The 12,401-nt window shown below is 36.6% G+C and overlaps 1 protein-coding gene across 3 annotated transcripts in view; it reads right to left on the bottom strand.

Annotated features, from left to right (window-relative positions):
- NBEAL1 (neurobeachin like 1) overlaps nt 1-12,401 on the bottom strand; it is a 153,374-nt gene that overhangs the window by 55,004 nt on the left and 85,969 nt on the right. For all 3 annotated transcript variants that reach the window (XM_069578035.1, XM_069578037.1, XM_069578036.1), the window contains 5 exons: nt 12,128-12,303; nt 11,146-11,299; nt 10,734-10,862; nt 4,049-4,354; nt 3,804-3,953 (listed from right to left, as the gene is read on the bottom strand). In XM_069578035.1, the coding sequence (XP_069434136.1) occupies nt 3,804-3,953; nt 4,049-4,354; nt 10,734-10,862; nt 11,146-11,299; nt 12,128-12,303 (915 nt within the window). The remainder of the gene's footprint in view (nt 1-3,803; nt 3,954-4,048; nt 4,355-10,733; nt 10,863-11,145; nt 11,300-12,127; nt 12,304-12,401) is intronic.

The following is a 12,401-nucleotide window of genomic DNA, read 5'->3' as shown; positions in this document are numbered from 1 at the left end:
ATTTGAATGTCATAATTTTAGAAATCTGACTCAATAAAATCATAAAATGAAAAGAAAGAAGCTGGCAACCAACAGGATTTTCTTATTCCATTAGAATCATTAATATGACTATAGCTATAATACTTATTTCTTTAATATAAGAAAATAACAAGCCAACAATAAATATGGGAAGAACTTCAAACCTGTAGTGCCTCAAAATCGTATTATTTAAGACTTAGAATTATTAACTGTATCCCATCAAGTAAAATGATTTTCTTTGGGGATCTTTTGATTTATAAGGCATTTGGAATCTGAGTCAAGTCAAATAAAGTAAAAGGAAGAGGACCACATTCCACACTACTACTGATGGCCTGAAAGGCAGTGCTAAAGACAAAAGAAATCTGTAGGAGTAAATCTCTCACAGTGAAAAATTCCATCATTTAGGAGTGCTTCTCTCAGAATAGCATCCTCTCTAGCAAATGAATTCATATACCTATTCCAGTTTTCAGGATAAAATAAGATTCTGGTAATAAGTTCTACCAAGGTATAACGCTAAACCCTGAAATTAAAATTCTAAAGTTTTCAGAAAGATAAGAGGTAAGCCTGGTTTAGGACTTCCCAGGTGGCATAGTGGTAAAGAATCTGCCTGCCAATACAGGAGACATGGGTTTGATCCCTGGGTGGGGAAGATCTCCTGGAGGAAGAAATGGCAACCCATTCCAGTATTCTTGCCTGGAAAATCCTATGGACAGAGGAGCCTGGCAGTCCATGGGGTTGGTTGCAAAGAGTCGGACACAACTGACCGAATGAGCATGGAAGCCTGGTTTACCTACCTCACACTGACATTGATTAATTAAGAAATATTAGGAACTAAAATAATATTCAACTTGTTTCAAACAAATCAACAGTGAATTACATTAAAATGAATGGTTAAAGATACGGATTTAAAAGACATCTTTTACTTATTTTGTTTTGGTAACGCTAAGCAACTTGGGGGATTTCAGTTTCCATGTGGGATCAATCCTGAGCCTGTGCAGTGGAAGCACAGAGTCTAAACCACTGGACCATCAGGGAAGTCCCTACCAGACATCTTCAAACGAGTTAATACTGTACTATTTGGTTGAGAATACAAGCTTTGGAGCTAGACCTCAGTACAAATCTTACCTACTTAATTCTCTGAGGCTCAGTATCATCGCCTGTAAGTTGAGGTTGACAATAATTGTCATGTGCTTAATATAGTGCTAGAAAAGTAGCAAGCTTTCAATAAATTACTTATTATTATAATCATTACTGTAATTACTGCTAGATTTATAGGATATCAATGATTTGGGATACAATGTTTTCAAATATTTAAAACAGATCATTGCTGTGACAACTGAAGAAGTCATGAGAATTCCATGATAATTAAACATCAATTTCACAGCTTTGCAGTTTGAGCACATGAGGATATTTGAGCACATAAATTAGGTTTTTCTAGAAGCTAAGGGTCAAATTACAGAGAAAAGAAAGGTTGGAATAATAACTGGTAGAACTTCTATGAGGGAAGTATAATAATAATTATTATCATGATTGCTACATACCAGTAATGCCACTTATTCTAGGGAAGTCATTCTGGATAAACACAAAAATATGACTAGAGAGATGATCAGTACACAATAAGGAAAAAACTCATAAATTAGATCCAAAACCAGGAAATAAGTTTAAATTTTCTAATATATAACATTATGGAATATTAGCCATATAACGGCATGGGAAAATACTCACGACACATTTTAAGTTGAAGTAGCAGCAAATGAAACTATCATTTCACTTAAACCATTATATATACATAAAGATACAGGAAAGATAATACAGCAAAATGTTAGTAGCAATGGATTACAAATGTTTCTTTTTACACTTAAGTTATGAAATAAAGCTTTATTTGATCTTTGTTTCATCTGTGTTTTACAGTTTTTAGTATATATATTCTGTACATATTTTGTTAGACTGGTATCTAAGTACCTCATTCTTTTTAGTCTTACTATAAATAGTATTTTTTTTTAATTTCAGTTTCCAATTGTTCATTGCTACTGTATAGAAATATGATTAAATTTTGTATATTGATCACAGATAATCATGTGATCTGTAAATAGTTTTATTTCTTCTTTCCCAATATGTCTTTTATTTCTTTTTCTATTCTTACTGAATTTGCTACATCTCACAGTACAATACAAAGAAGCATGAAAGTGAACATTCCACCCTTAATGGGCAAAGCACTCAGTTTTTCATCATTAAATATGAAGCTAGTTGTAGGATTTTTGTAGAGATTTGGGTCTTCCCTTCTATTCCTAGTTTGCTGAAAACTTTGATCATAAATGGATGATGAATTTTGCCAATGTTGCATCTACTGATATGATCATGTATCTTTTTTTGATAAGTTTATTAATATGACTGATTATCAAATGATTATCAAATATTCAATCAGCCTTGCATATAAGATAAGCTATCCTGGTTGTGATGTTATTTCATTATACATTGCTAGATTTGGCTTATATCTATGTTCCAAAACAGATACTGTCTTCAGTTTTCTTATGCTGTTTTTGTATGGTTTCAATATGAGGGTAATATTGCCATTATATAACAAGGTGGAAAGTTATGCCACTTTTCTATTTTCTAAACAGACTCCAAAGAACTGGTCTAATTTCTCCATTAAATATTTGGTAAAATTTGCCAGTGAAACCATCTGGGTCTAGAGTTTTCTGTTTTGGAAGGTGAAGTGAAGTGAAAGTTGCTCAGCCATGTCCAGTTCTTTGCGACTGCATGGACTATACAGTCCATGGAATTCTCCAGGCCAAAATACTGGAGTGGATACCCATTCCCTTCTCCAGGGGATCTTCCCAACCCAGGGATCAAACCCAGGTCTCCTGCATTGCTGGCAGATTCTTTACCAGATGAGCCACAAGGGAAGCTATTTAACTATAAATTCAATTTCTTTAAGAGATAGAGGACAAGCCAGGTTATCTATTTATTATTGAATTATTTTTGGAAATTTGTATTTGTGAAGAAACTGATCAATTACATTTAAAGCATCTTATTTATGTGCACAGATTGGCTGCAATAATCCAATTAGCATGTTGATGTCTGTGAGGTCAGTGGTGATTAATTTCTGGTAGGAGTACTGTTTCCCTGTTTCCCCCTTTCCCCCTACCTCAATTTGGCTACAAGTCTATCAATATATTATTGATATTTTGAAGAAGCAGATTTGGTTTCATTGGCTTTCTCTATTGCTTTTCTGATTTCATTTTCATTATTTTATGCTCTTTAATAATTTCTTATTTAAAAACTAATGTAGGGAATTCCTTGCCGGTCCAGTGGTTAGGACTCGGTGCTTTCACTGTGATGGCAAGGATTCAGTCCCTGGTGGGGTAACTGAGATTCTACAAAAGGTGCAGCACAGGCGAAAAAAAATAACAGTAGATTAGCTTACTTTTTCAAGTTTCTTAGGATGGAATGAACTTATTAATTTGAGGTCTTTCTTCTTTTTTAGTACAAGTACTTTGTGTTATAAATTACCCTCTAAGCACTGGTATATACTCAGCCTCCTTAAAGATACCTTATCAGCTTAATAGACATTTTACATAATCACTGTGCATAGAACATTTTGATATAAATTTTTAAATTGCTACTTATCAGTTCTTTTCTTCTAATTCTGAAATACTTTTCTGACAAACAGTAAGAAATACTGTTTGTTTTCAAAGTTCAGGCTTGTTATTATTCTCATTTGAACATTAACTGCTTGAAATCAACATAAAAAACTAAATATTAAAACATCTAATAATTTTTACCTGAAACTTGAGCTTGCTTTCTCCCCCTTCCCGGTCTCGCTTATGCATATTCACCATTAAGGCTTCATAACAATCCTTCCAATAAAGTGCCATGCTCTCATGACCATCATAAAATGTATGGGTTTCATATTTCTTCATATAAGGTACAATCTTATAAAAAATATATATACACAAAATTTACTATATGCTTCCATAAAAATGATACTTTAGTAGAAAAAACCTCACTCAATAAAGATAAAACTTACATATTTTTCAATGTAAACTTGCCATTCATTTGAACTGCAATATTCTTGAAAATCTTCAAAAAATGAAGCACTACCATTAGTCAAAGGTAAAGAAGGTAGATGCAAGTTCATGAAGAGAAGCTCATAAATTTTAGAAACTAGGGTACGGACAAGGGGAATCAGAAATGAATATATTTCAGTCTGTTCCTTGATTGACTGACTTAGAACATGTTCCAGCTTCCCTAAAATGTAACATGCTTCATCCTGATTTTCAATCACTTTGGTCTGAAGAAGGGTGTTTAGCTTAGCAGATGCCACTGCACAAACCTGGAGAAAAATAGTAAAATAGAGCAGATATTTAGTGATAGCAAAGTTCTTTGGCTCTTCTTGAAGTTGTATTTAAAAATAAATTTTAAAAGTAACCCATGGAATATACAGAAAAGTTAAAAGGTTGATAACTAATCATCCCAGCATCCACTCTACTCCTTCTTATAGTCTGCAAGAAGAGGGGGATGATTCCATCTCCAGTTCCAACTCAGGTCCTAAAAGATATAAGCCAAACAGAATATCCAACCCCTTGCCACAGTGACTGGTTCAGGGAACTCACTTCTCAGTCAACTTGTCATTGTATTTGTAGCATGGATTCATTTAGGTCAGGTATAGCTTTATTAGTGCAATGTCAGAACTTTTATACAGTAACTGTAAAGAACCGTGAAAGGGCTTGGATACTACCAAACCTTCAAGCTAACAAGTTAGTTTACCATAGTTTCACAGACACAGGCAGAAGAATGAGACTCCTGGATCAGAAACAATGATCTACAGCATTAGCAATAACCAGAATATCAGGCAGAGAAGGCAATGGCAACCCACTCCAGTACTCTTGCCTGGAGAATCCCATGGAGGGAGGAGCCTGGTAGGTTACAGTCCATGGGGTCGTGAAGAGTAGGACATGACTGAGCGACTTCACTTTCACTTTTCGCTTTCATGCATTGGAGAAGGAAATGGCGACCCACTCCAGTGTTCTTGCCTGGAGAATCCCGGGGACAGAGGAGCCTGGTGGGCTGCTGTCTATGGGGTTGCACAGAGTCGGACACGACTGACGCGATTTAGCAGCAGCAGCAGCAGAATATCAGGATTTGCCCTGTTTCCCAAACTAATTTCATGGTGAGAAATGAATAGGAGATGATGCCTGCACACACAATGGCTGCATTATAAGAGAGTGGCCCCAAGCAAAGGGAATCCAAATCTTTTACCCTGGGTAGTAAAGGTGCCTGAACATTGCCATGGAGGGAGATATTGTCTTTATTACATACATACATACATACATACATATGTTGCGCAGTTGTGTCTGACTCTGCGACCCCATGGACTATAGCCTATCAGGCTCCTCCGTCCATGGGATCTTCCAGGCAACAGTGCTGGAGTGGATTGCCATTTCCTTCTCCAGGGGATCTTCCTGACCTGGACAGTAAAACAAACCTGCCTTTTAGTCTGGAGGGAGATATGATCTCTATCTCCTCAAGCTGTTTACTATACATGCATCCTCAAAAAGACAGTTCATAACAAAGGCATCCACTGTCTGTATTCACAAGAGATCCATGAAGAAATGTCTACCAACAAGGACTATAGGTAGAAGCACTCTCTTTCTCTGAATATGCACAAGCAAGCATGCAGCCCCAGTTTCTGCTGGCAGTCATTCTGTGATGGTAACCGCAGCCAGTTTAAGACAAGCTGGCACAGGATGGAAAGCCATGCTACAAGAACAGCAAACAAATGCAACCGGATGGAGCCTTGATGGAATCATGCCTTGAACTCATCTTAACTATGGAATTTTCAACTACATGAATCTTCTTAACTAAGTCATCTTGTATTGACATTTCTGTTATTTGGAATTACAAGCATTCTTACAGATGAATTACAGTACATAGGAGACCAAGTAAAGTTCTCGAAGAAAATACACATTTAGGATACATGCATGCATGCTCAGTCTCTAAGCTGTGTCCAACTCTTTGCGACTCCATGGACCATAGCCCACCAGGCTCCTCTCTTCATGGGATTCTCCAGGCAAGAATACTGGAGTGGGTTGTCATTTCCTTCTCCATGGGATCTTCCCAACCCAGGCATCAAATCTCACACTCTTGGATCTGCTACATTAGTAGGCAGATTCTTTACCATTGAGCCACCTGAGAAGCAGAGTCCCCAAGGTAAATATACATTTAGGGCACAAACTCACACAAAGTAATACTCTATATTACTCTTAAGCTCTGGCCTCAAACTTCATTGCAAAAAGGTAAATTAGGTCACAAAGGGGCATCCTTTCATTGAGACTAGAGAAAGATGTAAGTCTTAAAACTATAAGAAGACAAATTATTAAAAAAAAAAAAAGCGCCTCCTTTTCCCTTCACCTATATCCCAATCTTGGATCATATTATTTTAAAAATAAAGAAAAGCAAGAGAAACAAAAAGGAATTATTAGAAACCAACATGACTTCAAGAATTAAGTGTGCCAAAAACTCATCTGAGCTGTACGCACAGGTCTTCGAAGGCCAAGGCAACAATAAGGGATCTCAGGTAGTCTTTCCATAAAAGAAAACTTAAAGAAGCAAACAGCATTTGAGGAAATAACCTCTAAGATGGTTTAAAATTTTAACTTTTCTATTTTTAACTTAAGCTTCCACTTGTGAATCATCTCTGCTCTCCTCAGGTTTCCCCCAAACCCCTTCACTTTACTCTTTAATCTGACTAAAGCAGTGTAAACCCAATAGAAGGCAACAAATATGAGACCAAAGGCCATAAAATCTCGTTTTCCAGGAAACACCAATGCTAATAATCTAGATCTTTTTGCTACGTGTTTTTAAAAACACTGTTTACATAAAAAGTTGAATATTCAGTGCTCTGCTTCTAACTAGTGTCACAGTATTACGTAACTATAATTTTATACATTTATTTAAAAGTATAAAGACACTTTTAGTGAATACAATGATTTACATACCACTGCCCACCCCCCCACACACATAGATATGATCCCCCTGCCCTCACATTATAAAGAGTACTATATTATGGTCACCTGAGAAATGACAGAAACACCAATGCCCTAGTTCCCTGCTTAATTACTGAGTGACGCCCCACACAAAGCACACAAAGGCATTTTTAGAAAGCTCCTCTAGGTGATTTCACGGGCAGCTAGTGAAGAGAACCATTAGATGAGCTAAGACCATTGAGGGAGCAGAAACCCAGACAAACTAGTGACCATATGCAGCATCTAAGGAAATGAACAGCTATTTGGTCCTGCTTTAAAGACACGCTGGGAAATTCTGGCATTTATGTGAAATCTCCTGATAATTAAATGTTGGGAACTAAATAATATAAATGGGCCAAAGAAAACAAATTTGCTGGCCAGATTCATTTTGCAGGCAATTCTGTTTAAACCTCTATGAGGGAAGGGGTTCCTTTCCCAATTTTTTAACATGCACAACCTCAGGGAAATCCGCTTTTAGCCTGAGAGAGTGAATTAAACAAGTAGCTAGAGAGGAATGTTCTAGATCACTAACTACTGGTTGACAGAATCAAGTCTTAGCTGTAGGTGCGGCTGCTGCTGCTGCTAAGTCACTTCAGTCGTGTCTGACTCTGTGTGACCCCACAGACAGCAGCCCACCAGGCTCCCCCATCCCTGGGATTCTCCAGGCAAGAACACTGGAGTGGGTCGCCATTTCCTTCTCCAATGCATGAAAGTGAAAAGTGATAGGAAAGTCGCTCAGTCATGTCCGACCCTCAGCGACCCCATGGACTGCAGCCTTCCAGGCTCCTCCGTCCATACGATTTTCCAGGCAGGAGTACTGGAGTGGGGTGCCATTGCCTTCTCTACAACTCTTCATTTATTTAATAGGACTCCCATAAAATCCTACTATGGGACAGGCACTGGATATTTAATGGTGAACAAATTATAATACACATGTTATTTCTCCTTGGAAATCTCACCAAGGGAAAAAAAAAAAAAGGAAAGAAATCTCACCAAGGAGAAAAACACTGAGGGTGATTATCAGTGGGAAAAAACAGAGTCCTAACATCTAAAACAATTAGCTACCCAGCATGCTGGCTCCAAGGGCTTTAACAGCCACCAGGTTCATTTCAGTGAAGAAGTCAAAAAAGTTATCTTTGTTCTATTCCTACATGGAGGAGAAAGAAAATGACAATGAACATCTATGTGTACAAAGACTGCTTGATGTTTTAGATTATTACCTTAGAATATAGTTTTAGAGTAGAATTACTAGACAAAGAGTATAACAATCTTTATAAAAGTTCTTAGTTCATATATTTTCAAATTGTATTTAAAAGCTGTACAATTCAAACATTCATTATTTATATATCAGAATATCTGGTATTGTTGAGCTTTTCTGTATTTTCCATGTTTTCTACAAAGACAATGTATTACCTTCATGATTAGGAAAAAAGTCCACTATCTTAAAAAAAGTTAGTAACACGGGGAAATAAGTTTAATATAATTGTAAGAAAAATAGAAAAGAACACAAAATTATCAAAATATATGATGGTTTCCATCTCCCCCCCCAAAAATATATACATATACACAGAAAAAAATATTAAAATGTTGAGAGATCGTTCTTTGGCTACAGAATAAAGCATGTTTTACCTATTTTTTTTCTCTTTATGTTTTTTGTGTATTTTCTACAATGAGCATATTTTCTTTTCTGATTGGAAAAAAATACTTACTGAAAAGTATGGCCTTCTTTAAAAACAGCAAACGCATGGTATTTTAACATCCTCATGCTCTTATCAATATTATAGCAAGTTTATATTAGATACCATACACACCACAACTCCCATACCCCAAGTACAAAAATCCAACATCAAAAATGAATGTATAGTCAGGTAAATAGCCATGACACAGACATAACTTAAGACAGCACATTAAAAAACAGAGACATCACTTTGCCAACAAAGGTCCATCTAGTCAAAACTATGGTTTTTCCAGTGGTCATGTATGGATGTGAGAGGTGGACTATAAAGAAAGCTGAGTGCTGAAGAACTGATGCTTTTGAACTGTGGTGTTGGAGAAGACTCTTGAGAGTCCCTTGGACTGCAAGGAGATCCAACCAGTCCATTCTAAAGGAGATCAGTCCTGGGTGTTCTTTGGAAAGACTGATGCTAAAGCTGAAACTCCAATCCTTTGGCCACCTGATATGAAGAAGTGACTCACTGGAAAAGACCCTGATGCTGGGCAAGATTGAGGGCAGGAGGAGAAGGGGACGACAGAGGATGAGATGGCTGGATGGCATCACCAATTCGATGGACATGAGTTTGAACAAGCTCCGGGAGTTGGTGACGGACAGGGAAGCCTGGTGTGCTGCGTGCAGTCCATGGGGTCACAAAGAGTCAGACACGACTAAGTGACTGTACTAAAGTGAACTGAACTAGCCATGGGACACATGCCATGACTAATTCAACCCAGGTCATCACAAACAGCCAAGTAAACAGAAAGATGGCAGACTAAAATCTGCATGGGAACTTCTCTAACCTTTGACACTTTAATTTAAAACAGAAACAATGAATATTCTGTGTGTCCATCTTTGATTCACCTTCATTACAGAAACCTAGCACAAAGCTATACTTGGTCTTCACCAAGTGCTTAATAAATGAAAAAAATGAGAAAAATGTAAAACACTAAAACACTACTAAAAGTAGTGTTTTAATATAGAAAAAGATTTTGACAGGAGCAATTTAAAAAAATTTTCTCAAAAATGCAAGTCCTAATTGAAAAAGACACATGTATCCAATAGCCAGAACATGGAAGCAACCTAGATGTCCATTGACAGATGAATGGATAAAGAAGCTGTGGTATATATAAATACAATGGAATATTCAGCCATAAAAAGGAATGCATTTGAATCAGTTCTGATGAGGTGGATGAACCTAGAACTTATTATACAGAGTGAAGTGAGTCAGAAAGAGAAAGATAAATATCATATTCTAACCAACAAATACACAATCTCAAAAAATGGTCCAGAAGAATTTATTTACAGGGCAACAATGGAGAAACAGACATAGAGAATAGACTTATGGACATGGGGAGAGGGGAGGAGAGGGTGGGATGTATGGAAAGAGTAACATGGAAATTTATATTACCATATGCAAAATAGATAGCCAACGGGAATTTGCTGTATGGTTCAGGAAACTCAAACAGGGGCTCTGTATCAACTTAGAAGGGTGGGATGGGGAGGGAGATGGGAGGGAGATTCAAAAGGGAGAGGATATATGTATGCCTATGGCTGATTCATGTTGAAGTTTGACAGGAAACAACAAAATTCTGTAAACCAATTATCCTTCAATAAAAAAATTAAAACAAAACAAACAAAAAAAATGCAAGCCCTAAACTGCACATGTACAAAAAGTCTATGCAGGCTATACAACTTCTAGCTATGCTAAATACAGATGATGTGAGTAACACCCTCTAATATAAGCTTTAAAAGAAAACCACAAATTATACAGAGTCACAAACATTAGGGAAAAAATAACTGACTAGCTGCCTCTCAAGCTTGTTTCTAATCCTACAAAACTGAAAGCAGAGTTAAGTCATGGTATTATTAAAACTAAAAAATTAAAGTGCTGAAAACATAATTGCCATTCAGTTATTACACAAATTCATATGTTGCATGTAAGTATATAAAGTAATGTAAAAGAATCAACAAACCTGCAAATCACCCCTTCCAATGAAGCCAAGCAGCAGCTGGATTTGAATCTGAGAGAGTTTCACCCATACTGGACTTTCAGAATACCAAACTGACAGGCTGTCGAAGAGCAGCATCAAATCCTCTAAAAGCTAACACAAAGGAAAAATTGAGAAACAAAAATATTCCCATTTTTAAATCTACCTATGATGAGCTTCCCCCAATAGTAATACAGATCATACATATTGCAAGGCTGATTCAATATTCAGCTGGTAAAAAAACCAAAATAATTATCCTAGCAATAGTTAACAAAATCTGTAAGTATTTATCACATCTTATCCATTGTTTATTGCATCTGATAAGAGATGATATACAATTTCTTTCTTTGAATAAAGTCTCCCACTACCAAAAAAAAATCAAAGAGACGTTACGCACCTTCTCAGTCCACATGTTCGAATTGACTAGTCCCTCTGATTGCAGGAAGTTCTGTATGATTAGTGTGAGTCGGAAAGCATTTTCGGCAGTTACTGGATTCGTTTTTGCTTCTCTGTTTTCTGTGACGGCCCATTCTAACATCTTCTGTAGCAAACTAGGTATAAAGCAAAGTAAAACCACTTTATACTTATAAAAATAACAGGTCATTAAAAAAATGAAAAGAAAACAGCAACAGCAAAGCCAGCTATTTACTAACAGCAGTGTATTTCCAAAGATACACTCTCACTGGCAGGTATCACAAGACACTGTGGATGGATTTTAGTAACAATGAAACCACTTTTCCATCTCTGGAGTATCTATCTTTAATATAACCTAATACTAAAAGGCAGAGTAAAAGTTACCTGTTTGACTTGCCCTTTAAAAAAAAAAGCTATGAAAATAATTCACCTTCTGGCGATGAAATATTTAAAAGTTTCTTTTAAAGCTGAAATTGGAAATGTTAGGGAAGAAAGCTTTATGCCTTACACAGAGTCTAGCTCCATGGAAAAACAAGAAAGTAATTCTGTTGTAGTCTGCTACTGTTACAGTGTCCTATCATATGCCTGGAACTCAAAGCTTTAGAGGAGTAATTTTCATGAAAACACTACTCCCTTCCTTTAGCACAGAAGCATTCAAACCTGGGCTAGACTATAGAACACAAAGCACCAAGTCCTTAGATACTACAGGGAGCAATGGAAACAATGAGTATATAATCACCTCAAACCCAAATTAATGTAAGATTTAAATCTCTCACATTGGAGTTAGCTTTGTATTTCTCTCTAGATCCCACTAGAATGGCAACAGACAGGAAGAGGGCTGAGTACAAAGCTTCCCCTTTTCTCTCTCCCTACCCAGTGAATACAGAATAAATGTTCAATAATAAATATTTTAGACTCCTGCCCACTTTCAAAAGGAGAGGGGATATCACTAATGGAATGCTTACACTAGTTTTATTTCATCTGATGGTCGAAGTAGCTCACTGGATATTCCTGGTTTAGTTAGTGCTGAAAACACTTGTCCCCGTTCAATCCAAGTATCATCATCAGACTTTTCTAGTCCCTTACACATTATACAGCTCAAAATATTGGTCAGTAACTGAATAAGCTCCTCCTCACATCTCTATAAAAAACATAAAAATCATATTAAATTATTAGAGGGAAGGATTGTTAAAAACACATAAACAGAACAATCAGGTACATAGATTATTATCATTTAAC

The sequence above is a fragment of the Ovis canadensis genome, chromosome 2 (genome assembly GCF_042477335.2).
Source record: "Ovis canadensis isolate MfBH-ARS-UI-01 breed Bighorn chromosome 2, ARS-UI_OviCan_v2, whole genome shotgun sequence".
NCBI classification, from domain to species: Eukaryota; Metazoa; Chordata; class Mammalia; order Artiodactyla; family Bovidae; genus Ovis; species Ovis canadensis.
Note: the sequence above shows the minus strand (reverse complement) of the source record. Positions and strands in the feature narration are given on the sequence as shown.